Source organism: Microcaecilia unicolor, chromosome 2 (genome assembly GCF_901765095.1).
Source record: "Microcaecilia unicolor chromosome 2, aMicUni1.1, whole genome shotgun sequence".
Taxonomy (NCBI): domain Eukaryota; kingdom Metazoa; phylum Chordata; class Amphibia; order Gymnophiona; family Siphonopidae; genus Microcaecilia; species Microcaecilia unicolor.
Genome location: NC_044032.1, coordinates 630,894,620 through 630,919,357, shown reverse-complemented (window position 1 = coordinate 630,919,357; position 24,738 = coordinate 630,894,620). Strand labels below are relative to the sequence as shown.

General features: G+C 44.7%; 1 protein-coding gene across 1 annotated transcript in view; it reads right to left on the bottom strand.

Moving 5' to 3' along the window:
- The window catches only part of SETD7 (SET domain containing 7, histone lysine methyltransferase), a 75,500-nt gene that overhangs the window by 29,551 nt on the left and 21,211 nt on the right, over positions 1-24,738 (bottom strand). The window contains 2 exon segments of the mRNA XM_030191720.1: positions 484-685; positions 14,691-14,820. Of these exon segments, the coding sequence (XP_030047580.1) occupies positions 484-685; positions 14,691-14,820 (332 nt within the window).

Below are 24,738 nucleotides of genomic sequence, written 5' to 3'. Positions count from 1 at the left end.
TTTGGGTGGGCCTGGCCAAGAAGTGGGTGGGCACCAAGTGTTCTCCCTCCCCCACAACCACGACAAAATATCTCAGCTGGTGGGAAAACACTTCTTTCCACCTTGGCCGTCTGCAGCAGGCATACGCTGAAAACTGAGCATGTGCAGGTGCCAGTATCATAGAGAGTAGCGTTTTCATTACCATCTGGGGGAAGTCTTCAGCTGGCGGAGCTTGGGATCCCCTCCAGCTACTGCTAAATATGTGCTACTGATGGGTGGGCCTGAGCCCTAAATGGGTGGGCCCCGGCCCACCTGTGGCTACGCCACTGGAATAGTCTCCAGTGGTGAATGTGGAAAGACTAGTATCAGAATTTTAAAAAAGGGCATGAAGCAGGCACAGATCCTTGGGTTGTGAAAATACTGGAATCGATGGCAATATAACAGGAATTTAACTGCTATAGATTCTGTTCCCCGCTTATAAAACTTGTAACGGGGCCAACTTACTGGAAAATAGATCCAGCAGACTCCATGTCGAATGTTGTCTTTGTATTGTCCTTTGAAGATCAGACGCCCATCTGTGTCATATTCCTGGGCTGCTCCGTTCAGCTCTCCATCCGCATAGGTACCATGAAGGGCTCCGCCATCCTCATAGGTGTAGATTCCCTGCCCCTGTAGAGCATCATCCACATAAAATCCTTCCAGTGTGCTGGAAAAAAAAACAACCAAAAAGGGCATTCTTTTTTAAAACAGACTAATCAGCTCTACACAGATATATATTTATTTAATACATTTATACCCCACATTTTCCCACTAGTTGTAGGCTCAATGTGGCTTACTCAGTTAAATTTAAATAGTTCTGAGTTGATTTTAAGGATTTGTGTGTTGGGTCTGTGAGTGCTTTCTAGGAACTGTGGGACCACTGGGAGTGTGGCCCCAGTAACCTAGAAATCACCGAAGATAACTTGAGAGTGGGAGACTCACCCAGAGGCGGTTGGGACCCAGTTGGGAGGAGGGTGCTAGTGTAGAGCATATACCCAGGTGCAGGCGGACCTCAGCTGTGCTGGGGATAGATTCTCTAAGTGGCCGCAGGGTTAGCCTCTGGTGAGTGACTAGGCGCTTTGTGACAGTGGGTTTGACTTCATCTTCATCGGTGTCAAGGGAGCTCTCAGCATCACTCTGCATTGAAGCAAGACACTGAAAGCACCAATGTCCTTGAAGCACTCTCAACATGAGGACCACTCATCCTCTCTGCCATCAGAGAGGGCTCAAAAGCTGACACTTAACAAGCAACAGACACTTAATTGGCCTTAATTAAAATTTACATGCATAACTTGCTAAGTGTATTATGAAAAGCGGTGAGTGTAAATTCTAATGCATTAAAAGGGTGCCTGGTCACGGGTGTTCTGAAAATCTACACGCAGGGGTTATAGAATACACCTGCTCCATGCCAAGCTTAGGCACTAGTATTTACAACAGAATTCTATACATGGCGCCTCAAAAAAATCAGCGCCGAAAATATTTCTGCCTAGGTGTATCCTATAACCTGTAATAGATTTAGGCGCAGTTTATACAATACGCCTGAGACCCAGGCATGATATCTCTCATTGTATTCTCTGTTCACCGATGTCAGAGAGGGATTTATGGTAGAGAACAGCAGAGAGAAAAGCCTTTCAGTGATAAGTAAGCCGCATTGAGCCTGCCATGAGTGGGAAAGCGCGGGGTACAAATGTAACAAAAAATAAATAAAAATAAGACTGGCCCATCAACATCAGCACTAGAAACATTCATGTCAGTGGGTCCAGGAGCTGCATCAGACACTAAGGATACATCGACATCGAGAGTGTCTTGATCATCCTCAACATCTTCAGAAAGGTCACTGGGAATGGTCACTGTCCAACTGCCGTATGAAGAATTGGGAGGGTGTGGCGAAATAGTGAACTTTCCAGCATGTGAATTATAAGAATATTTCATGAAGTGTATTTCTCTAGTTTGGCCAGCAGGGGGTGCATGTTTTATGTTTAAAGCTGTTACAGAGAGATGACTGTTACTTCTTTAGTCTAACCAAAGAGAAAGTAAATTGAAGTGATGTGGCCAGCTGGCTCTGATTGGCCCAGGAGCTCAAATTCAGTCTGGAAATACTAGATTTTTCTCCAGTCTCAGTTTGGAAGTATAGAGAGAAAGACCTCTTTACTGAGACCCTGTTAGCAGTTATATTCTGTAACCTGTTAGCAGTTATATTTCCTGTACTTCCAAGGCTCTATCCAGCTAGTGATAAAATATTTAGATAGTTTTATAATTGATCCTTATTCAGTTACCTGTTATTTTCCATCTGTTTTTATAGTTCACTGTTCAATATTTTTTTATGACAATACATTTTTTAGTTTATGGACTCTGCTTGTCTGAACTGACTAAGAACCCTGGTGATTTGTGTGTTGGGTCTGTGAGTGCTTTCCAGGAACTGTGGGACCACTGGGAGTGTGGCCCCGGTAACCTAGAAATCACCGAAGATAACTTGAGAGTGGGAGACTCACCCAGAGGCGGTTGGGACCCAGTTGGGAGGAGGGTGCTAGTGTAGAGCACATACCCAGGTGCAGGCGGAACTCAGCTGTGCTGGGGATAGATCCTCTAAGTGGCTGCAGGGTTAGCCTCAGGTGAGTGGCTAGGCGTTTTGTGACAGTGGGTTTGACTTTATCTTTGTCGGTGTCAAGGGAGCTCTCAGCATCATTCCGCATTGAAGCAAGACGCTGAAAGCACCGATGTCCTCGAAACACTCTCAACATGAGGACCACTCATCCTCTCTGCCACCAGAGAGGGCTCAACAGCTTCTACGGACCCAAGACCTCAGTCCCAATACACCCCAAGTAACTTAGAAGAATATGCCCACTTCTACTGTGATATCCATGCCTTTGTCAATGGCAGACTCTGAGGAGCAGTTCAAGAGTGGAAGGAGAACTTCTTTGTTCAAAGTATTGCTGCAGCTTCAAAATCACCAATGTTGAAAGCAGATACTGTCCAGCCAGTACTCAAGACCCATGCCCTGCCTGAAAGACACATCAACACCAAGGCCCAGAGAGGATTTGGAGTCCAGGTCGCCTGCACTTTGGAGGAGGAATCTTCAGAGAAGCACTGGGAATCTCTTGCTGCCGTAGACCAAACCATGCAGTCAGATGTGCAAAACAGGCAGAAACTGAGACTTAAAAGTGTAAAAAATGTAACGAAGGATGCTATATTGGAGAAACAGGCCAGATGCTTAAGACAAGATTCAATTTACATAGACATCACATGAACAATACAGCCAGTAGGGCCCCCACCCCGGTGGGACAGCACTTCACAGAACCAGGACACTGTACCAGTGATTTCACAGTGAGAATACTGAAAGGTAACTTTAAAACCATACAAGAACGTTAAGACCTTTGAAGTCAGAATGATTGAATATTTTAACACCCAACAGAAAGGACTTAACAAGGATCTGGGTTCCTAGCCCATTATAAACCATAAAGCTGTATGTCTCTGTTGATCACCCCACCCCTCACCTATCCACACCCATCCTGTTAGAATATCAATGATATGCTTTGATGTCCCCATGCATACCTCCTACCCACCCCCATCCTCCCACCCTGTCAGACTGTCATAGTAATGCTTGAATGTTTTCACTTATATACACTGTCAGCTAGCACATTTGCTTATTTCCGATCTGACGAAGAAGGGCAACCTTCGAAAGCTAATCAAGAAATGTATTACGTTATGTCCAATAAAAAAGGTATCATCTTATTTTCTTTTCCATGTTTTATTTTGTTTAATTTCTATTGATAACCTTAAGAGTGGACTAACATGGCTACCACACTCCTCTACTCGAGCTGTTTACAAACGCTTTTTTCCATGAACGGTACAATATCCTCTCCATTCCCAGATACTCCCTCGGCAGACAACCCGCAGTCCTTCTCCAGGATTTTCTTCTGTGAACACCGAGAAGTATTTAACACATTCGCTTTATCCTCATCACTCTCCACTCAGTCTACTGATTCTATTCCTATCTTTTCTCCTTTCCCCAATATATCTGAAAAAGTCTTGTCACCTCTCTTAGCGTATTCAGCCATTTTTTTTTCTGCCTGTACTTTTGTTAGCCATATTTCCCTCTTCGCTTCTTTGAGTTTAATCCAATAATCTTGTCTGTGATCCTCTTGTTGCATTCTTCTGTATTTCTTGAACGCAGCCTCTTTTGCCCTTATTCGTTCAGTCACTTGTTTGGAGAACCCTATAGGCTTCCCTTTTCTCTCGTTTTTGTTTACTTTCCTTGTGTAAAGATCAGTTGCCATATTTATAGCAGTTTTCAGCTTGGATCACTGCGTTTTCACTTCACCCATCCTCCCTATGCCATCAGTTCCTTCTTCAGGTATTCACCCATTTTACCAAAATCAGTACATCTGAAATCTAGTACTTTGAGTTTTGTACGTCCACACTCCGCTTTCACTCTTATGTCAAACCATATCGTGTGATGATCACTATTACCTAGGTGGGCACCCATACGGACATTGGAAACACTTCCTCCATTTGTGAGCACTAGATCCAGCGTCGACCCTTCACTTGCGGGTTCCGCCACCATTTGCCCAAGCAAGGCACTTTGACAGTCGTCCACGATCTCTCTACTTCATTACAATTCTGCTGATAGGACGTTCCAGTCCATATCAGGCAAGTTGAACTCTCCTAACAATAGAACCTCCCCTTTCATACAAAGCTTTTGAATATCTTCTATCAGATCCTTGTCCAGCTTCTCCTTTTTCCTGTCACAGAAAGATGTAGCCCATCACTACAGTACAACCTGTAATTTTTTCCCACATATTACCTCATCCTCCTATGTATCTAAAACCTTCCTCTTTACACCAAGATTTAAGCCACTTATTGAATTCCTCTGTTTTACGTAGTCTTTCCAGGAATTACTTCAGAAAATGCAGTCCGAACCAAAGACTTCAGTCCCTCCCCATGCTTCTGGAATGCTCTCTGTGCCTTAAACTTGCTATTGTTGGCCAGGTCATTTGTCCCCAAGTGGATTGCAACATCAGTTTTAGAATTCATGCTCTCTTCTTGGATCACTTTCAGTATTTGATCAGTACTTCTTATAGCTGAGGATCCTGGAAGGCATTTCACTATGTTGGGACCTTGAACTATGTTCCTAAGTTAATGCCTCTGATAATGGCGTTTTCTAGCTGTAAGAATGTTCCACTTTGCAATGATCTGACATTGTTTTGGGGTTGTCTCTTGGATTGTGTTACATTCTTTGAACCTCTGGTTCAGGGGTGTGCTGGTAAAATTTTAACAACAGGCTCTTTCTCCGGACGTAGCCAGCTCTGCAGTTGGAAGGGCCAGGGGCGGCCGGGGGAAGGGGGAGCAACACTTGCCTCTCTCTCCTCCCTCCCTTCGTGCGGGCATGCTAGGCATATCTTTGCTGGCAGCCAATAAATGGACTGCCACCACTCCCAACGTCTTGCTCTGAGCAACATGCTGGAACTTCTCTCACATGCTCGAGAAGTCCCAGCCTGCTGCCCAGAGCTGGAAACAAGGAGCGGGGAGCAGCAGCATTCTATTTACTTGGCTGGCAGGGCTCAGCATCCCCACCAGCAAAGTAAAAGAGAATTCAGCAGGGGGGCCCAAGCCCACATTTTGGGAGCCAGTTGTTAAAGTAGCCATGGAGGGCCCTACTTTAACAACCGGCTCCCAAAATTCTTAAAAACTTAACAACCGGCTCTTGCGAGCCTGTGAGAGCCTGCTCCAGCACACCACTGCTCTGGTTCTACATCAGCAATTTTCTCAGCATCATAATACCCCAATGCAGCAAAGGAATTATACAGGGTCAAAGGCTGGGAGGGTGAATGTAGCGCTATATAAATGATAAGTAGTAGTAGTAGTGTCACGGGTCATAATCTAGCTGAGCCTACTGTGATCCATCTATTCCCTCTGTTGCTTTATTCTCTGACTTCACCAACTGATTTCTTCTCAGTCTGAGCACGCCTGAGATTTTGAGGAACAGCCAGAGAGCTTCTTGAAGGAAGCTCAATATTCTGTTTCCAACTGTGCCCAATCCAGGTCATAAGTATCTGGCAGAAACCCAAATAGTAGCAACATCCCATGCTATCAATCCCAGGGTAAGCAGTGGCTTCCCCATGTCTGTCTCAATAGCAGACTACGGACTTTTTCTCCAGGCACTTGTCAAAACCTTTTTTAAACCCAGGTAGGCTAACTGCTGTTATCACATCCTCCAGCAGCGAGTTCCAGAGCTTAACTATTCTTCGAGTGAAAAAAATATTTTCTCCTATTTGTTTTAAAAGTATTTTCATATAATTTCATTGAATGTTTCTCTTGGTCTTTGTACTTTTTGAAAGAGTGAAAAATCGATTCACTTCTACCCATTCTATACCACTCAGGATTTTACAGAACTCAGCCGTATCCCTCTCAGCCATCTCTGCTGTTGTTACATCTTCTAGCAAAGAGTTCCAGAGCTTAACTATTCATTGAGTGAAAAAATATTTCCTTCTATTTGTTTTAAAAATATTTCCATGTAACTTTATTGACTGTCCCCATGTTTTTTGTATTTTTTTGAAAGAATAGAAACAATCAGTTCACTTCTACTCATTTTATACCACTCTGGATTTTGTAGGCCTAAAACATATCTCTCCTCTGCCGTCTCTTTTCCAAGCTGAAGAGCCCTAACTTCTTTAGCCTTTCCTCATATGAGAGGAGTTCCATCCCCTTTATCATTTTGGTCGCTCTTCTTTGAACCTTTCCTAATTCTGCTATACCTTTGTTTAAAAAATGGCAACCAGAACTGAATGCAGTACTCTTCAATGTAGCCTTCGGCACCTAACCACTACCCCTCTATTCAGGAAATCTTGACTGCCCCAACTTGACATTTCGTCCTTTAGATTGTAAGCTCCTTGGAGCAGGGACTGTCCTTCTTTGTTAAACTGTACAGCGCTGCGTAACCCTAGTAGCGCTCTAGAAATGTTAAGTAGTAGTAGTAGTATTACATATAGCAGTGATTTAACCAGAGCTGAGATTGTGATGTCATAATGCCTCATTCCACCAATGCCTAAGAGCCAACCTCATCAGTGATGTCACAATGGCTTGATTGTCCTATATTTGTCTCACTCTTATCTATTAGATTGTAAGCTCCTTTGAGCAGGGACTGTCCTTCTTTGTTAAACTGTACAGCGCTGCGTAACCCTAGTAGCGCTCTAGAAATGTTAAGTAGTAGTAGTAGTAGTAGGTGAGGTCGCACCACGGAGCGATACAGAGGCATTATAGTATTCTCAGTCTTATTTACCATCCCTTTCCTAATAATTTCTAGCATCCTGTTTGCTTTTGTGGCGGCGACTGGGCAGAAGACTTCAGTGTATTAACTACAATGACGCCTAGATCTTTTTTCCTTGGGTGCTGACCTTCAAGGTGGACCCTAGCATCAGGTTAACTATGATTTGGATGGTGCATCTCCACCAAACCATGGTTTGAACATGCACTTACTCTAATTTGCATACAGGATGGACATGTTTCAAAAAGCCCTTTTATCCAGGCATATAACCATCCACAAATGGCTTTTGAAAGTTGCCCTCTTCAACCTAAACAAACAAAAATCTCAAGATAATTAGAACTAATACTTTTTTGTTGTTGTTATTTTTGTACCCCGCGCTTTCCCACTCATGGCAGGCTCAATGCGGCTTCAATGGGGCAATGGAGGGTTAAGTGACTTGCCCAGAGTCACAAAGAGCTGCCTGTGCCTGAAGTGGGAATCAAACTCAGTTCCTCAGTTCCCCAGGACCAAAGTCCACCACCGGCCCTTGCAGATCACCAATGTGGCCGCGCAGGCTTCTGCTTCTGTGAGTCTGACGTCCTGCACGTACGTGCAGGACGTCAGACTCACAGAAACAGAAGCCTGCGCAGCCTTCTACATGGAATGTTGCTAGTGGAATAGCAACATTCCATGTAGAATCTCCAATAGTAGCAACATTCCATGTAGAATCTCCAATAGTAGCGACATTCCATGTAGAATCTCCAATAGTATCTATTTTATTTTTGTTACATTTGTACCCTGCGCTTTCCCACTCATGGCAGGCTCAATGCAGCTTACATATACAGGTACTTATTTGTACCTGGGGCAATGGAGGGTTAAGTGACTTGCCCAGAATCACAAGGAGCTGCCTGTGCCTGAAGTGGGAATCGAACTCAGTTCCTCAGTTCCCCAGGACCAAAGTCCACCACTCTAATCACTAGGCCACTCCTAACTGCTGGACCTGATACGTCTCTTTCCTGACAAAACCAATTCAAAGTGGCCAAATCAACAAGTTGAAATGATCCTCTCTGGATCAACAGTGCTAAACCAAAAAAACCCTTGTGGTTTGGGAGGCTGGAAGGACAAACAGCACATAGCAGCTCTATAAGTGTCGCGTCCCTCACCTGGTTTTCGCCGCACTCCGGCGGCGCAGAAACAACCGCCAGCATGTGGTCAGTTGCGACACTCCTCGGATTTGGGAGGATGTTCTGGGATGGCTGGGGGAGGTTCACGCCGGTGTGGCGCTGGCTTCCGAGACTAGCCTTCGCGCAGGCGTGCAGGTTCGGGTCCTGCACGCTATTTCCCGGACTGCCCACTTCCGGGGTTGCTCGGGTTGGTCCCGCCTCCTGCTGTGAGGGGATTGGCTGTTTCCTTGATGACTCCTCCTGCCCGGGACCTGTGACCTATCGGTGGCTCTTCCTCCCAGCTGATTCTACTCTGCCTCTGAGGATCGGACTATTTCTGGGGAGGTCTTTCAGCAATTCCTTGACTCGGCTTCTTGTTGGTGAGGCTGCTTTCCGTGTGGCTCCTACTTGTTGCTTGCCTAGAGACTTTTGCCTGGATCTGACTACTGCTATTGCCTGCCGCCTGCCTAGAGACTTTTGCCTGGATCTGACTACTGCTATTGCCTGCCTAGAGACTTTTGCCTGGATCTGACTACTGCTATTGCCTGCCAACTGCCTAGAGACTTTTGCCTGGATCTGACTACTGCTATTGTAGCTGCCTGCCTAAAGACTTTGCCTGGATCTGACTTGTGCTTTGCTTGCTGCCTGCCTAAGGCAGTGCCTGGATCTGACTACTGCTTTGCTTGCTGCATGCCTATAGACTGTGCCTGAATCCTGACTTCTGCTTTTGCTGGCTGCCTACCCTGAAGTCTTGCCCAGACCTGTGTTCTGCTTCGCTACTGCCTGCAGGTAAGACGCAGATTTTTGTTCGGCTGCCAAGCTTGCTTGGCATAGGAACTCACTACCCTCTAGAACTGTGACAATAAGCTTACTCTTCTGCACTCAGGGACTGATGCAGAAAGCTCGCGCAGGCGGAAGCTCACAGTTAACGAGATGTCCTTGTGCAATTTTATGGTTGCGCAACGCAGAGAAGTGTTTCACGCAGAAGATAATGTGCATAGGACATGGCACATGACATAGTAACAGGAATGAGGCTATTACCTATTCAGCCCCGGTGCAGTATGCAGAAGATTACAACAACCACAGCACCATGCCAGTTCTGAAGAGAAGCAGAAGGGTCAATTCATTCTGTGAGGATTTTAATGCACGTTTGTTCCTTTTCTAAAAGCATAACAGTTCCTGCAACTGTTAAGACAGTAAAGTGATGTGACAGTGCTGCGTACATCTAGTAGCGCTATAGAAATGATAAGTAGTACTAGTAGACAGTTCTGAGCACAGGTCCGAACAGAAAAACAACCCTGTATCTGCGCATGTGCTGAAATGTCTGCAGAAAGATTGAAATCACAAGAATTTATGTGCAAGAAATTTTTTTGAGACTGATGTTATCTGCAGAATAAGCATTCCAGCACATACACAGACGTATGCTGACACTTTCATTTTGCTTGGACATACCACTGGTGCAGAAACTCGTGCGCATGCATTTGGTAGGTCTATCCTGATTAGCAGACAGCTTCTGCATGCTTCAAATTTGCATCAAACAGCGTATCAGATTGAAGATGATATGCTGAATTTTTAAAGCACTCTCTAGGGGCAAACACAGAGGGTTTGGTGGATTTGTTAGTGAATCCTTCTTCTAAGAGAAATCTTTGATACTATCGAACATTAAGTCATCCTGCAATGAAAAATATTTGATTAAAATCAATTACTGAAAGATCATTTCCTTTTCAGGGGGCTCGACTTTAGAATACGTTACCTTTGAATATGAGATTACACTCTTCATATTTCCTATTTAGGAAGATGCTAAAGACTTATTTATATGAATGTTACATTTTGGACTAGACTATTCTGTTTTTTTTTAAAATCTGCTACTTATTGTTAGGAATTCTTCTCTTTTTTTTTGTGAACCAAATGTGATCTTTATCAGGAATAATGGTCAGTATACAAGACCTAGACAGAATAGAACAGATATGGTTCTCTGCATCATCTGTATTAAGCAGTATATTAAGTAATTAAATCGAATTAAAAAAATAAAAGACTCCCCACTGCTGTACTGGGGCCCTCCCACCCTGCAGCGTTATTTTGGGGAGCCCCAAACCTTTGCTCCCTCTTTCAATACCCAGCCTTTAGCGTTTCAGACCAGCCTTTGCATCGGGACAGCAGAGACTTAAGCGAGGGGATTCTAAGTGGACCTTTGTTCCTAAGCACATAACACAGCCATTATCTCCCCCAGTGAAATGAAGCTTTCAGTCCAACACAAAGGCAGAGTGAGAGGAGAAAAAAAACCCAAGATGAGTGTCTTAGCATTCAAGAGCTGTCTTGTGCTGAAACTGAATGAGCTTTTGACTAACCAGTGCTTTACTTTTGCTTGTTATTAGCCCAATGACTAGAAAACACACTTCCCCCGAAGCCCAATATTCAGCCAGTGCAGTTAGCTGCCTCCAGTGGCGCTCACCTCGGATATTCAATGCCGGGGAGCGTATCCAGCGACCGGCATTGAATATCCGGTTTCAGTTTTATCCGCAGCAACTTAACAGGATAAGCCGATATTGAGTGCTAACCGGTTAAAGATAGGATGCATAAATAGCAAGCCCACCTTAACCGCTAAACTTAACCGGTTAGTGCTGAACTATTCGCGCTTAACTGGCTAAGTCGCACAGCTAGCAGCTAACCCCCCGGATTCTATCTAGCGCGCCTAGAGATTGGTGCCGAAATCAGTGCAGATTCTATAGCAAGGCGCGTAACTTAACAAGCTTAACAAGCTAATGAGTGCCGAGAACAGCACTTAACAAGCAATAATGAGCACTAATTGGCACTGATTAGAAATTAGGCTAAACATATTCTGTAACAATGCGCATCAAACTTCTAATGTGCACATGCAAAAAGGGGTGTGGTTATGGGCGGGGAAATAGGCGTTTCATGGGCATTCTGAAATTTACACGCCTAGTTACAGAATATGGCCCAGAGCACCTAAATCTACATGTGGATTTATACCACGTTTTACATAGTAGATGATGGCAGAGAAAGACCTAAACGGTCCATCCAGTCTGCCCAACAAGATAAACTCATATGTGCTACTTTATGTGTATACCTGACCTTGATTTGTATCTGCCATTTTCAGGGCGCAGACAGTAGAAGTCTGCCCAGCACTAGCCCCGCCTCCCAACCACTAACCCCGCCTCCCAAAAACCGGTGCTGCCACCCAATCTCTGCTAAGCTTCTGAGGATCCATTCCTTCTGATCAGGATTCCTTTATGCTTATCCCACGCATTTTTTGAATTCTGTTACCGTTTTCATCTCCACCACCTCCCGTGGGAGGGCATTCCAAGTATCCACCACTCTCTCCGTGAAATAATACTTTCTGACATTTTTCTTAAGTGCCGATTTTTTAAGTGCCATATATAGAATCTCCCCCTAAGAACTAATATTTAGCAGAGATAACCAGCTATCTCATACTGAATGTTAGTGGTTAGCTGGCTAATTGCTATTTAATCTGCCAGATGTTCCTGGTGGTTAAATAGCACTGAATATCGCATCCACTTTGGCTTATCGTTAACGTCATATGTATTATCTCAGCAATAAGCAGCTCCATTCCTTATATAGTAACATAGTAGATGACGACAGATAAAGACTGTACAATCCATCCAGTCTGCCCAACAAGATAAACCCATAACATAAGGTATGATACGATACTACATATACATACTTGACCTTAATTTGTCCTTGTCATTTTCAGAGGACAGACTGTAGAAGTCTGCCAGGCATTGGCCTTGCTCTCCAACTACTGAAGATGTCATTGAAGCCCCACTCCAGCCCATCTAAATCTGTCCAGCCACAATCAGGGCACAGACTGTAGAAGTCTACCCAGCAATGAGCTTGTTCTCCAACTAGTGTAGCTGAATCTGTCCAACCATAATCAGGGCACAGACCGTAGAAGTCTGCCCAGCACTGGCTTTGCTTTTCAATTACTGGTGTTGCCATCTGATCACCGTTAAGCTTGTTTGGGTCCATGCCTTCTATACCGGATTCCTTTGCGTTTATCCCAAGCATTTTTGAATTCCGTTACCGTTTTCATCTCCACCACCTCCTGTGGGAGGGCATTCCAGGTATCTACCACCCTCTCCGTGAAAAAGTACTTCCTGATATTATTCCTGAGTTGGTCCCCCTGCAACCTCAATAAATGACCTCTAGTTCTACCACCTTCCCATCTCTGGCAAGGTCTGTTTGTAGATTAATACCTTTCAAATATTTGAATGTCTGTACTATATCATCCCTGTCTCTCCTTTCCTCCAGGATATACATATTCAGGTCGTCAAGTCCCTCCTCTTACCTCTTGTGGTGCAAACTCTATACCATTTTTGTTGCTTTTCTCTGAACTGCTTCAAGTCTTTTAAGAGCCACAGAAAAGCCTGCTACTTATGACAACCAGCCCATGCATTTATCTGAAGAGAGTTTAGTGCTGATGTCCTGAAAGCCAGACCCGGATAGGAGTTGCCTGGTTAGTTTTCTTTCCTTCCCTGACGGTTCTCTAGCATTCTGGGTAGATACGCATGAAAGACCCCATTCTAACTGCCTGTTAATTTTATTTAATCATACACTGGTACATCATTAGAGTGGCTTTGCTCTCTTTTGGTTTGTTAATTTGCTGATTTATGTATCTAGTTTGTATACGTCACTTTGAGCACTGGTTTAAAGAAACAAATACATTAAAATAACAACCCTCAGACTTCTCTCTCCTCCCCTCTCCTATATCTTTTACCTGGTACCTGGAACACACTTATCCCTGTCTTCCATAATACAGCTGTCTCAAACATGTTTAAATTCTGTTACGCTTTTGGGTTTATTAGCACCTTTACTAGTGGTCAATCCAGGTCACAAGTACCTGGCAAGATCCCAAAAGAGTAAAACAGATTTCATACTGCTTATCCCCCACCCACCTCCCAAACACTAAAAAGACCCTGGTGATCCAGTGGGACTACTAGCCCCTAACTCCAGCATTACAAAACCATGGTGGTCCAGTGGGACTGCTAGCCCTCAACACCCGTTGTGGCACCACCCCCCTCCACCATGGCCTATCTCGAAGATGGAGGAGGGTGGGACTAGCATTCCTTCCTCAAAATGGCAGCGCCCTGCCCGGTGCATCCTGGGATGCGTTGGGTGGGACTTAACTCTTATATGGAAGTTAAGATCCGCCCACTACATCCCAAGATGCACCGGGCAGGGCGCTGCCATTTTGAGGAAGCACCCGCAGAGGAAGGAGGGAGTGCTAGCCCTTCCCGCCTTCAACTTCAAGGTAGGCCGTGGGGGTGGGGGGATGCAGGAGCGAGTATGGAAGGCTAGCAGTCCCACTGAACCACAAGGGTCTTGTTAGTGTTGGGGGCGGGGGCTAGTGGTCCCACTGGACCACCACATTTTTTTTTAGTGTTGTGGGAGTGGGCCTGGACATCCACTGGACCTCCAGGCCTTGTGTTTGGGGGCCGAGCTTCGGTTTGATAGGTCCAGGAGAAAATCCTGGACCTGTCAAACCTCTGTTGGTCTCCCCCACTTCTACCTTGCTGGCAAACCCTAACACCAAATCCGAGCTGGCTTAGTTTGCAGCAGGAGGAGCACCCTTGTTTGGCATGCAGCCCGCTGATCATACGGGAGGAATACGGAAGACCCTCGCCTGCATGCATTTGCATGCAATTAGTGGACAGAGCTGGCGAGCGCGTTGTTTCACGCTCTTGCCGGCTCTGATCCTGGGGCATAGGTAAACGTGGACACTAGTCTGGCGCTAATGGCCTCTAGCGCCCGTGTTTGCTTCTGATCATTGGCCTCTTGAGTGCTAAGCCTTCATTACGTTCTAGGTTTACAGGAAAAAATAGGAGACAGCAGTAGCAGCACAGTCCTGGGAGCAGAGTGGCAGCCTAATGATTAGTGCAGCGGGCTGAAATCTTGCTCCTTGTGATCCTGGGGAGTCACTTCTTCCACCACTGCCCTAGGTACCTACTTCAGTGGTAAGCCCTTCGTGGCAGGGACCTACCAGCTGCACCTGACTAACTTGCTTTGGGGCTCAGATTTGGAAAGAAGAGTTACTAAACCTAAAATTCTAAGTCCCTCTACTCATAGGACTGTGTCAGCAAGAAATGAAGCAAAAAAAAAAAAAAACAGAACAAATTATGGATCAAACTATAATATGGACAGAACATGGTAGAAAAATTATTTACAAAGAACAGAGATTAAAACAAAACAAAACACATGAGTGGGGGAGACAGAACTAAGGTGACTACCTTCCATCAAAAAAGAAGAATTTGCCACGCCCGTCCTTCTCTCCATGTGCAAAGTTTCCTTCGAACCTGTCGGTGGAGGAGTAGGTGACTGTACAGAACCCGTGGGGTAGACCATCCTCATCCAGGTCACCTGAGCAGCAGACACAGAAGAGATTTAAGCAGATGCAGCAGGGCCCAGCATGCTCCTCTCCAGCTTTAGAGGCTTTTTGTAACACTATAAACAGTTTTTAAACACATCTAGACTTTTGAAAAATGAAAAGATCCAAGGACTTAAAAAAAAAACATTTCTAACCCAGGGGTTCTCAACTCAGGCTTCGGGACACCCACAACGGATATGCACGAGACAGATTTGCAAACAATGGAGGCAGTGCATGCAAATTTGTCGTGAATATTCATCGTGGGGCATCCTGAAAATCCGACTGGCTAGGTCCCGAGGATTGGGTTGAGAACCCTGCTGTTCTAACCTGACGTTAGTAGCTTGATAGAAAAAAAAAAAGAAATACACAAGTCTACTTCTCTCAAGATTAGAAAAGGTGAAACGTACAGTCTGTCCAGGCCAACGTCTCCAATTTACTGCTTAAACTCTGATCTGTATTGGGCAGGCTTTGGGGCCGTCTCCACGCATGTGCATATCATTTGAGTTTATTTGTGGCACCCAACAAAAATTTGAGCAATGAAAACATACAGAGTGGAGGAGTGGTCTAGTGGTTAGGGTGGTGGACTTTGGTCCTGAGGAACTGAGTTCGATTCCCACTTCAGGCACAGGCAGCTCCTTGTGACTCTGGGCAAGTCACTTAACCCTCCATTGCCTGCCGCATTGAGCCCGCCATGAGTGGGAAAAAGTGCGGGGTACAAATGTAACAAAAATAAAATAGATACTATTGGAGATTCTACATGGAATGTTGCTACTATTGAGATTCTGTTGCTACTATTGGAGATTCTACATGGAATGTTGCTACTATTGGAGATTCTACATGGAATGTTGCTATTCCACTAGCAACATTCCATGTAGAAGGCTGCGCAGGCTTCTGTTTCTGTGAGTCTGATGTCCTGCACGTACGTGCAGGACGTCAGACTCACAGAAGCAGAAGCCTGCGCGGCCACATTGGTGATCTGCAAGGGCCGACTTCTACATGGAATGTTGGAATAGCAACATTCCATGTAGAATCTCAAATAGTAGCAACAGTGGAGGAGTGGCCTAGTGGTTAGGCTGGTGGACTTTGGTCCTGAGGAACTGAGTTCGATTCCCGGCACAGGCTGCTCCTTGTGACTCTGGGCAAGTCACTTAACCCTCCATTGCCTGCCGAATTGAGCCTGCCATGAGTGGGAAAAAGCGCGGGGTACAAATGTAACAAAAATAAAAAAAATAAAATACTGGTATAAATGAAAGAGCAAAAGGTAAGCAGCTGTGTGATACCAGTAACTGAATACTTTAGGAATCCTGGCCAGTTAGTGTGAACAGGTATGGCTTTGAGATTTTTACAGAACGCTGCCAAACTGGCGACCCGGAAGCCCAATAAAAGACTGTTCCATAACGGTGCCAGGTAAAGGAAAACCCTAAAATCAGCGGTGGATTGTTTACTACACAAGAAGGATATTTTGGTATTGGATTTCAGATTTAATTACATGTCTTTCCAGATCTGAGTTCAAGGTCAGACAGTTACGATTTCAGGGACATCACTTATTTCCCTGTCTGAACGAGCTTACAACTAAGCTGTACCTGAAGCAATGCAGGGTGAAGTAACTTGCCCAAAGTCCCAAGGAGAATCGGCGGAAGAAGTGGGATTCGAGCCCTGGCTTCCCTGGTTCTTAGCCTCGAACGACTCCCAGTGGAAAGCCCAGACAGCAAGCCAGCATGTGCTAAAATTATAGGCCTTGAAGGCACCTGAGGGTGAAGGTGAGATTTCTAACATGGCAGGGAAGCAAGAACTTTAAAGGGAGAGGGAGATGAAAGTATCTTGGCCTGCATGCAGACAGCAATTCTGAAGAAGCAGACGAGAAGACTGAGCTGAGTCTGACAAAGAAGAAAACTGTCTGTCCATTTTCAACTGGAGTATTGTGTTCAGTACTGATCTCCGTATCTCAAAAAAGATATAGTAGAATTGGAAAAGGTACAGCGAAGGGCGACGAAAATGATAGTGGGGATGGGACGACTTTCCTATAAAGAGAGGCTGAGAAGGCTAGGGCTTTTCAGCTTGGAGAAGAGACGGCTGAGGGGAGATATGATAGAAGTGTATAAAATAATGAGTGGAATGGATCGGGTGGATGTGAAGCGACTGTTCACGCTATCCAAAAATACTAGGACTAGAGGGCATGAGTTGAAGCTACAGTGTGGTAAATTTAAAACGAATCGGAGAAAATTTTTCTTCACCCAACGTGTAATTAGACTCTGGAATTCGTTGCCGGAGAACGTGGTACGGGCGGTTAGCTTGACGGAGTTTAAAAAGGGGTTAGATAGATTCCTAAAGGACAAGTCCATAGACCGCTATTAAATGGACTTGGAAAAATTCCGCATTTTTAGGTATAACTTGTCTGGAATGTTTTTACGTTTGGGGAGCGTGCCAGGTGCCCTTGACCTGGATTGGCCACTGTCGGTGACAGGATGCTGGGCTAGATGGACCTTTGGTCTTTCCCAGTATGGCACTACTTATGTACTTATGTACTTATGTACCCTTTGGGAGGAAATTCTGTAAGTGGGCACCCCCTTATAGGTGCCCGATGCCATGAACTGAGAACCACCTATTCAATGGCATCTGAGCCCTCCTCTTCTACCATCTGCATGCTTAAAATCTAGGCACCCTCAGTTACAGTAGGCCATAGGCCTGGCATAAATGTGGACACCTAATTGCAAGACCACACATAATTTACAGTATTCTGTAAGGTACACATAGAAGCAGTAGTGTAGTGAACAGTCTAGGGGCAGGGGTGGATTGGGAGGCCATGCACTTCCTCTCTGCTCTTCTTCCCCTCCCCAGCCGTGTTAAAAATCATACCCAAGCACCACCAACCGAAGAGGTCGTTGTCTGAACCTGAACCCTCCCCCCCCCCATGCTGCTTCATCAGTGAGGAAGTCAGCTGAGCTGAGTGCTTCCAGACGCTGACACCAGCACTCCTCACAAGTGGCTAGTTCTGAACTAGGCGTGCCGGTGTCAGTGGCTGAAGCATGCTGCCGAATTCCTTGCTACTCAGGCAGCGGAGGGGGGGGAGGGGCGCCTTGGGCTGTGGACCTCTTCAGCTGGCAGGGCTTGGGCATCCCTGTCAGACATTCAATGGGTGCCACAATTCTGGGGGGACCTAAGCCCAATGTAAGAAGGCCCAGCCCCCCCCCCCCCACCCCGTGGCTACACCACTGCATATAAGTGGCTTTTTGAGGGTTGGCGCCATCTTTGAGGTCTACTGACAGAGGGCTGCCGAGAAGTGCTGAGCTGAATTAATCATGTAGTGAGGTCTCCGGAAGAAGCTTGCGGTGAAATGGGTCCCGACACTGCTTAACCTCTGCTCATGACGTGGATGGAAAGGATTTATCTACATAACAGCTGTGTTTTTGCTGTTTGACAACACAAGATTGAAGACATATGATAAGCGTTATCCTTGGGTGTTATGAAGAATTTGATTGAGTTGCACATTCATTGTGATAAGTTTTTGGGACACTATTTTTTAAGGAGGTTTTTGACCTATGATGACTGAACTGTTGGCTGTGGTGAGTGAAGAAACCAGCTCACAACATCTAATGTGATTGTGCCACAGTGTGTTGTGGTCTTTTCCTCCTTTACAACAGAATTATTGCAAGTATTATACAATTCACTGTAAGGGGTTTTGATTTTTCAATTGATTATTTGAGGTCAATTAGATCCCATTTTTGTTCTCTTATGTAGCAACATACACAGTAACAAAACATATTCCTAGAAATAGTTCAGTTACAAATCCTAATCACTAATAATCATATAAAACAAAACACAGAATATAAAATTTCTCTAATAAAATATCAATTAATGTGCCAAACTGATCTGATCCAGCACTTCACAGACAAATAACTAAACTATCCCATGATCTCTGGAAGTTTCCAGAATCAAGCCATACAACGTTTCACAGTGGAAGCTCCAATACAGGAACATCTTTGATTCTCCAACAGTAACTAGAAAGTCTCTTCCAATCTGCTCCAGCTAACTTGGTAATAGTCAGTTGACAAAGTGAGCTGAAAGACAGTAACATAGTAACATAGTAGATGACGGCAGAAAAAGACCTGCACGGTCCATCCAGTCTGCCCAACAAGATAAACTCTTATGTGCTACTTTTTGTGTTTACCCTACCTTGATTTGTACCTGTCCTCTTCAGGGCACAGACCGTATAAGTCTGCCCAGCACTATCCCCCGCTTCCCAACCACCAGCCCTGCCTCCCACCACCGGCTCTGGCACAGACCGTATAAGTCTGCCCAGCACTATCCCCGCCTCCCAACCACCAGCACCGCCTCCCAACCACCAGCCCTGCCTCCCACCACTGGCTCTGGCACAGACCGTGTAAGTCTGCCCAGCACTATCCCCGCCTCCCAACCACCGGCAAATATATCTCATGCATACTCATTGTGAATATCCTGAAAACCTGACCCATTTATAACTCTCAAGGACCAAAGTTAGACAGATATACAAAAAGATACAGGGGCCAATATTCAGACCACGGGAGGGAGAACAGATGGGGATGTGCAAGCGAGAGACTGAGTGGAGGATTGGGGATGGGGACGTGCAGTTCTATGTTTTACCCTGCCTATCAAACAAAGGCAGTTACAACACCATGCCAGCAGTCTGAAGAGTGATTTTATTATTATGGCCTCTGCATAGTCACATTCATTGTAACAATTAAACCAACAATCAAACCATATTGCTAATTAACATTTTACTCCGTAATTTCAATCTTAAGATGTCTTCCCCTCCCCTACCAAGATATGTATCACCCACACTCTTAGCATAAAAGATATAAATGTGATATAATACTTCCATACTTGACTCTAACCTGTCTTTGCCATTTTTAGAACAGACGTTGAATTCTGCCCAGCACTGGCTTTACTTCCCAACTACTGGAGTACACGCTGAAGGCTACTCCATCTCATCCTGATCAGTCTTTGTTACTGTCAGGACAAAAAAAACTAGGCATCTACCTAGAACTGGTCTTACTTCCCCAGTGCTGGAGTGGCTGTCTAAGCACCACTCCTGCCCAACATAACAAATCAGCTAAAAGATCATTTAAGTTTTGTTTTGACTTCATCTTTTTAGGATCCATGTTGGACAGGTTCAGTTTCGTTCTGTGTTGCACAAAACACAGGGTCTAGGCTGCATGCCCCACCATAAAGGTCTGAAAGTGGGTATATATCAATTGCAAAATTCCATGATTTATTTTTCGAAAACTTAGTGGCTACATAATGTGGTTTCTACTGAACACAGCCCCAACGCAAGAGACGGAAAGAGTTTCAGTTTTTAAACATAGAGTTCCCCAAGATACCAGTGTTTTATACGTTGCCTAAAATTCATAAACACTTGAAAGACCTCCAGGTAGACTGACAGTTTCTAGTAAAGGGTCTTTGCTTGAACCTATTTCGATGTATGTGGACTGTCATTTGCAACCGCTGGTTAAAGTGGGTGATTCCTATATTAAAGATTCTACTGACTTTATGTGTAAGTTGGATGAATTTGAGGAAGAGATACAACCTTGCTTGTTAGTTACGCTGGATGTAGTCTCATTGTATACTGCCAATACCCCAAGATGAGGCTCTCAACATTATACAATCTTTCTTGGATCATTGGATACAGCCCTGAGTTCCTACTCCCTTTATTCTTACTTTAGCCTCTCTAGACATGAAGAAAAACATTTTTCAACATGGAGATTTATTTATTTTTGTTACATTTGTACCCCGCGCTTTCCCACTCACGGCAGGCTCAATGCGGCGGGCAATGGAGGGTTAAGTGACTTGCCCAGAGTCACAAGGAGCTGCCTGTGCCGGGAATCGAACTCAGTTTCTCAGTTCCCCAGGAACCAAAGTCCACCACCCTAACCACTAGGCCACTCCTCCACTGTTGCTACTATTTGAGATTCTACATGGAATGTTGCTATTCTTCCATGTAGAAGTCGGCCCTTGCAGATCACCAATGTGGCCGCGCAGGCTTCTGCTTCTGTGAGTCTGACGTCCTGCACGTACGTGCAGGACGTCAGACTCACAGAAACAGAAGCCTGCGCAGCCTTCTACATGGAATGTTGCTAGTGGAATAGCAACATTCCATGTAGAATCTCCAATAGTAGCAACATTCCATGTAGAATCTCCAATAGTATCTATTTTATTTTTGTTACATTTGTACCCTGCGCTTTCCCACTCATGGCAGGCTCAATGCGGCTTCCATGGGGCAATGGAGGGTTAAGTGACTTGCCCAGAGTCACAAGGAGCTGCCTGTGCCGGAAATCGAACTCAGTTTCTCAGTTCCCCAGGAACCAAAGTCCACCACCCTAACCGCTAGGTCACTCAGCGATTTCTGGGGTGACTATGGGGGCTACAATGGTCCCCTCAGTGGCCAATTTGTTTATTATTGCTTTTGAACGGAAATTTGTATATTCTAGTGAGCAGTTTGGTAAAGTGAAGGTTTGGCTGTGCTTCATAGATGATATATTTCTTCTGTGGGATGGAAATGAAGAAATGTTAATTGCTTGCTTTTTTTTTTTTTTAATGGATAGTTTACTCTACAATATGATCATCAGTCTACATCCTTTTTGGATGTTATTGTACAGAAGACTGGGAAAGGTTTACGTACCACTATTTGTAGGAAAATAACAGACAGGAATTACACTGTTACATTACAATAGTTGTCATCCTCCAGCCTTGAAAAAAACAGTCTCTTTTTCTCACAATTTGTCAGATACTGGAGAATTTGTCTGATAAAGACGATGTCAAAGAACAAGCAACGTTTTTGTCATCAAGATTGCAGAAAAGGGGTTACCCTGATTGCATAGTAAAGACTGCTTATTGAAGAGCGAAATTTAATAACAGAGATTTGCTTTCCCTGCAGCGTCAAGAAGAAGGGAGGTTTTAATGCCCCTGTATAAGACGTTGGTGAGGCCCCACCTGGAGTATTGTGTTCAGTTTTGGAGGCCGTACCTTGCGAAGGATGTTAAAAATATGGAAGCGGTGCAAAGAAAAGCTATGAGGATGGTATGGGATTTACGTTCCAATACGTATGAAGAGAGGCTTGCTGACCTGAACATGTACACCCTGGAGGAAAGGAGGAACAGGGGTGATATAATACAGACGTTCAAATATTTGAAAGGTATTAATCCGCAAACGAATCTTTTCCGGAGATGGGAAGGCGGTAGAACGAGAGGACATGAAATGAGATTGAAGGGGGGCAGACTCAGGAAAGATGTCAGGAAGTATTTCTTCACGGAGAGGGTGGTGGACGCTTGGAATGCCCTCCCGCGGGAGGTGGTGGAGATGAAAACGGTAACGGAGTTCAAACATGCGTGGGATATGCATAGAGGAATCCTGTGCAGAAGGAATGGATCCTCAGAAGCTTAGCTGAAATTGGGTGGCGGAGCAGTTGGGGGGAAGAGGGGGTGGTGGTTGGGAGGCGAGGATAGGGGAGGGCAGACTTATACGGTCTGTACCAGAGCCGGTGATGGGAGGCGGGACTGGTGGTTGGGAGGCGGGAAATACTGCTGGGCAGACTTATATGGTCTGTGCCCTGAAAAGGACAGGTACAAATTCAAGGTAAGGTATACACATATGAGTTTGTCATGGGCAGACTGGATGGACCATGCAGGTCGTTTTCTGCCGTCATCTACTATGTTACTATGTTACTATGTAAGATGATGATGTTTTGACTTATATTATGCGTTATACTTCCATGGCTCCTAGTTTGGTTAGAGTGATACGCAAACACTGGGATAACTACCTTATCTCCATTTTCGACTTCCTCACTGCGATTTGTCTTTAGTCGAGGAAGAAACTTTAAAGAACTGTTACGTCCGTCTTTGTTGCCATTGAGGAATACAGATTCTTTTTAGAATCTGCAGAGCTTGGACATAAGAAGTGTGGCAATTGTAGGTTCTGTACACAGATGTTGGAGCTGACTGAGTTTGTAGATCCTGCCAAGAACAGAGCCTATAAACTACGTTCACGGACTTCCTGCGACACAGATTTTGTGGTATATTGTTTAATTCGCCCTTGCAACAAGCTATATGTTGGGCAGACCAGCGGGAGTTTTAGAGTGCGTTTAACGGAACATAAAAGCACTATCGCCACTGAGAAAACTACCATTCCACTGGTTAAACACTATGTTCAGATTTGAGTCTTTGAAATGTACAATACTTGTTCATGTTGCCCCTTTAATCCTGGAAGGCGACAGGCGTAGAATTCTTTTGCAACAAGAACAATGGATAGATATATCATTGAAATTCTATTGAGCCTCAAGGATTGAATGTGAAAGTTGAGTGGTGTCATTTTTTCTAGAAGCTCTGTCACTGGCCGTTTCAATAGGGGACTGCCACTTTTTGAGAGACAGTGTCTGATGTCACATTATTAATAGGCTAGTAGCCATCTTTGTGATTGTGGAAAGATGACTCTTTGCGGCTAGACTTTGTTCAGTGCTATCTATGGAGTAGGTTTAACGAGTTTTTGAATTTTCTATTATGAAAGATCAAGTTTGATTGTTATATCTTTCTCTTTTTTTGCTTTTTAGACACCCCGACCTTGAAACAGCGCATGCGAAACGCTGGCCGTAGTCAGTGTGAGGATGATCCTGCTAACAAAAGAGGTTATATAAGTGCATTACAGTTCATTTAAATATTTGTTGTACATTTTTTGATACTTAATATTGTTTAAATGGAGACGTTTTTCTGCCGGTGATGAAGAATCTGTTAGCTCCAAGGGTGTTTTTGCCTGGAACTCTTTGAAGCTTTTCCTCATACCATATACAGTGTAGTGACGAGTACTTACTATTAAGATTATTCTATCACAATTATATATATTATATAGGATTTTGGCGCTGAATATTGCCAGAACCCCCATAACTCTGGACTCCTCCCTAACGTCGCCCCCAGTACTGCCCCTGACCTGCCCACTTTGCAGTCAGAGGCCATATTCGGTGACACTGCTGGCTTTAGTACCACTGAATATCGGGGGAGGGGGTTAGTCGTGAAAGGCAATTTAAGTGGGCAACAGCCTCTCCTGCCTGCTTAAATTGCTTTGAATATCGGCCGGCATGTACTTTGAAGTCTTCTTATCCCCACCCAGCAGTGTTTAGAGATTTTTCTTTCCTATTCACCCCATGCAGCCACATTAGCAAGAATTACAATTCCCCTCCCCCTATGTTCAATTTATCCAACAGGCCAATAATGGCTCACACACGACCTCACATATAGTGCATGTACCAAATCAGACTCCATTCTACATGAGGTCATTTGTGACACTCAACAATACGAATTTCACAAAAATCAAATTACAGAAATCAAAACTCAAACAAGCTACTAAAAATATTTAAAATATTGCTCAAACATATGCAATGCAATATTACATTTTAAAAAATCTGGAATTTAAGTCTACCCATAGGGCATACAGATATGCCATATAATTCTTTGAAACAAAAGTGTGGGAAAAAAAAACTAAATAGAGGGGAAAAAAAAGTTAAAGCTGCCAATAAAATCCGCCCCTTTCTTTCCGAGCACTCTACCAAAACCCTCATCCACACCCTTGTCACCTCTCGTTTAGACTACTGCAATCTGCTTCTTGCTGGCCTCCCACTTAGTCACCTCTCCCCTCTCCAGTCGGTTCAAAACTCTGCTGCCCGTCTCATCTTCCGCCAGGGTCGCTTTACTCATACTACCCCTCTCCTCAAGACCCTTCACTGGCTCCCTATCCGTTTTCGCATCCTGTTCAAACTTCTTCTACTAACCTACAAATGTATTCACTCTGCTGCTCCCCAGTATCTCTCCACACTCGTCCTTCCCTACACCCCTTCCCGTGCACTCCGCTCCATGGATAAATCCTTCTTATCTGTTCCCTTCTCCACTACT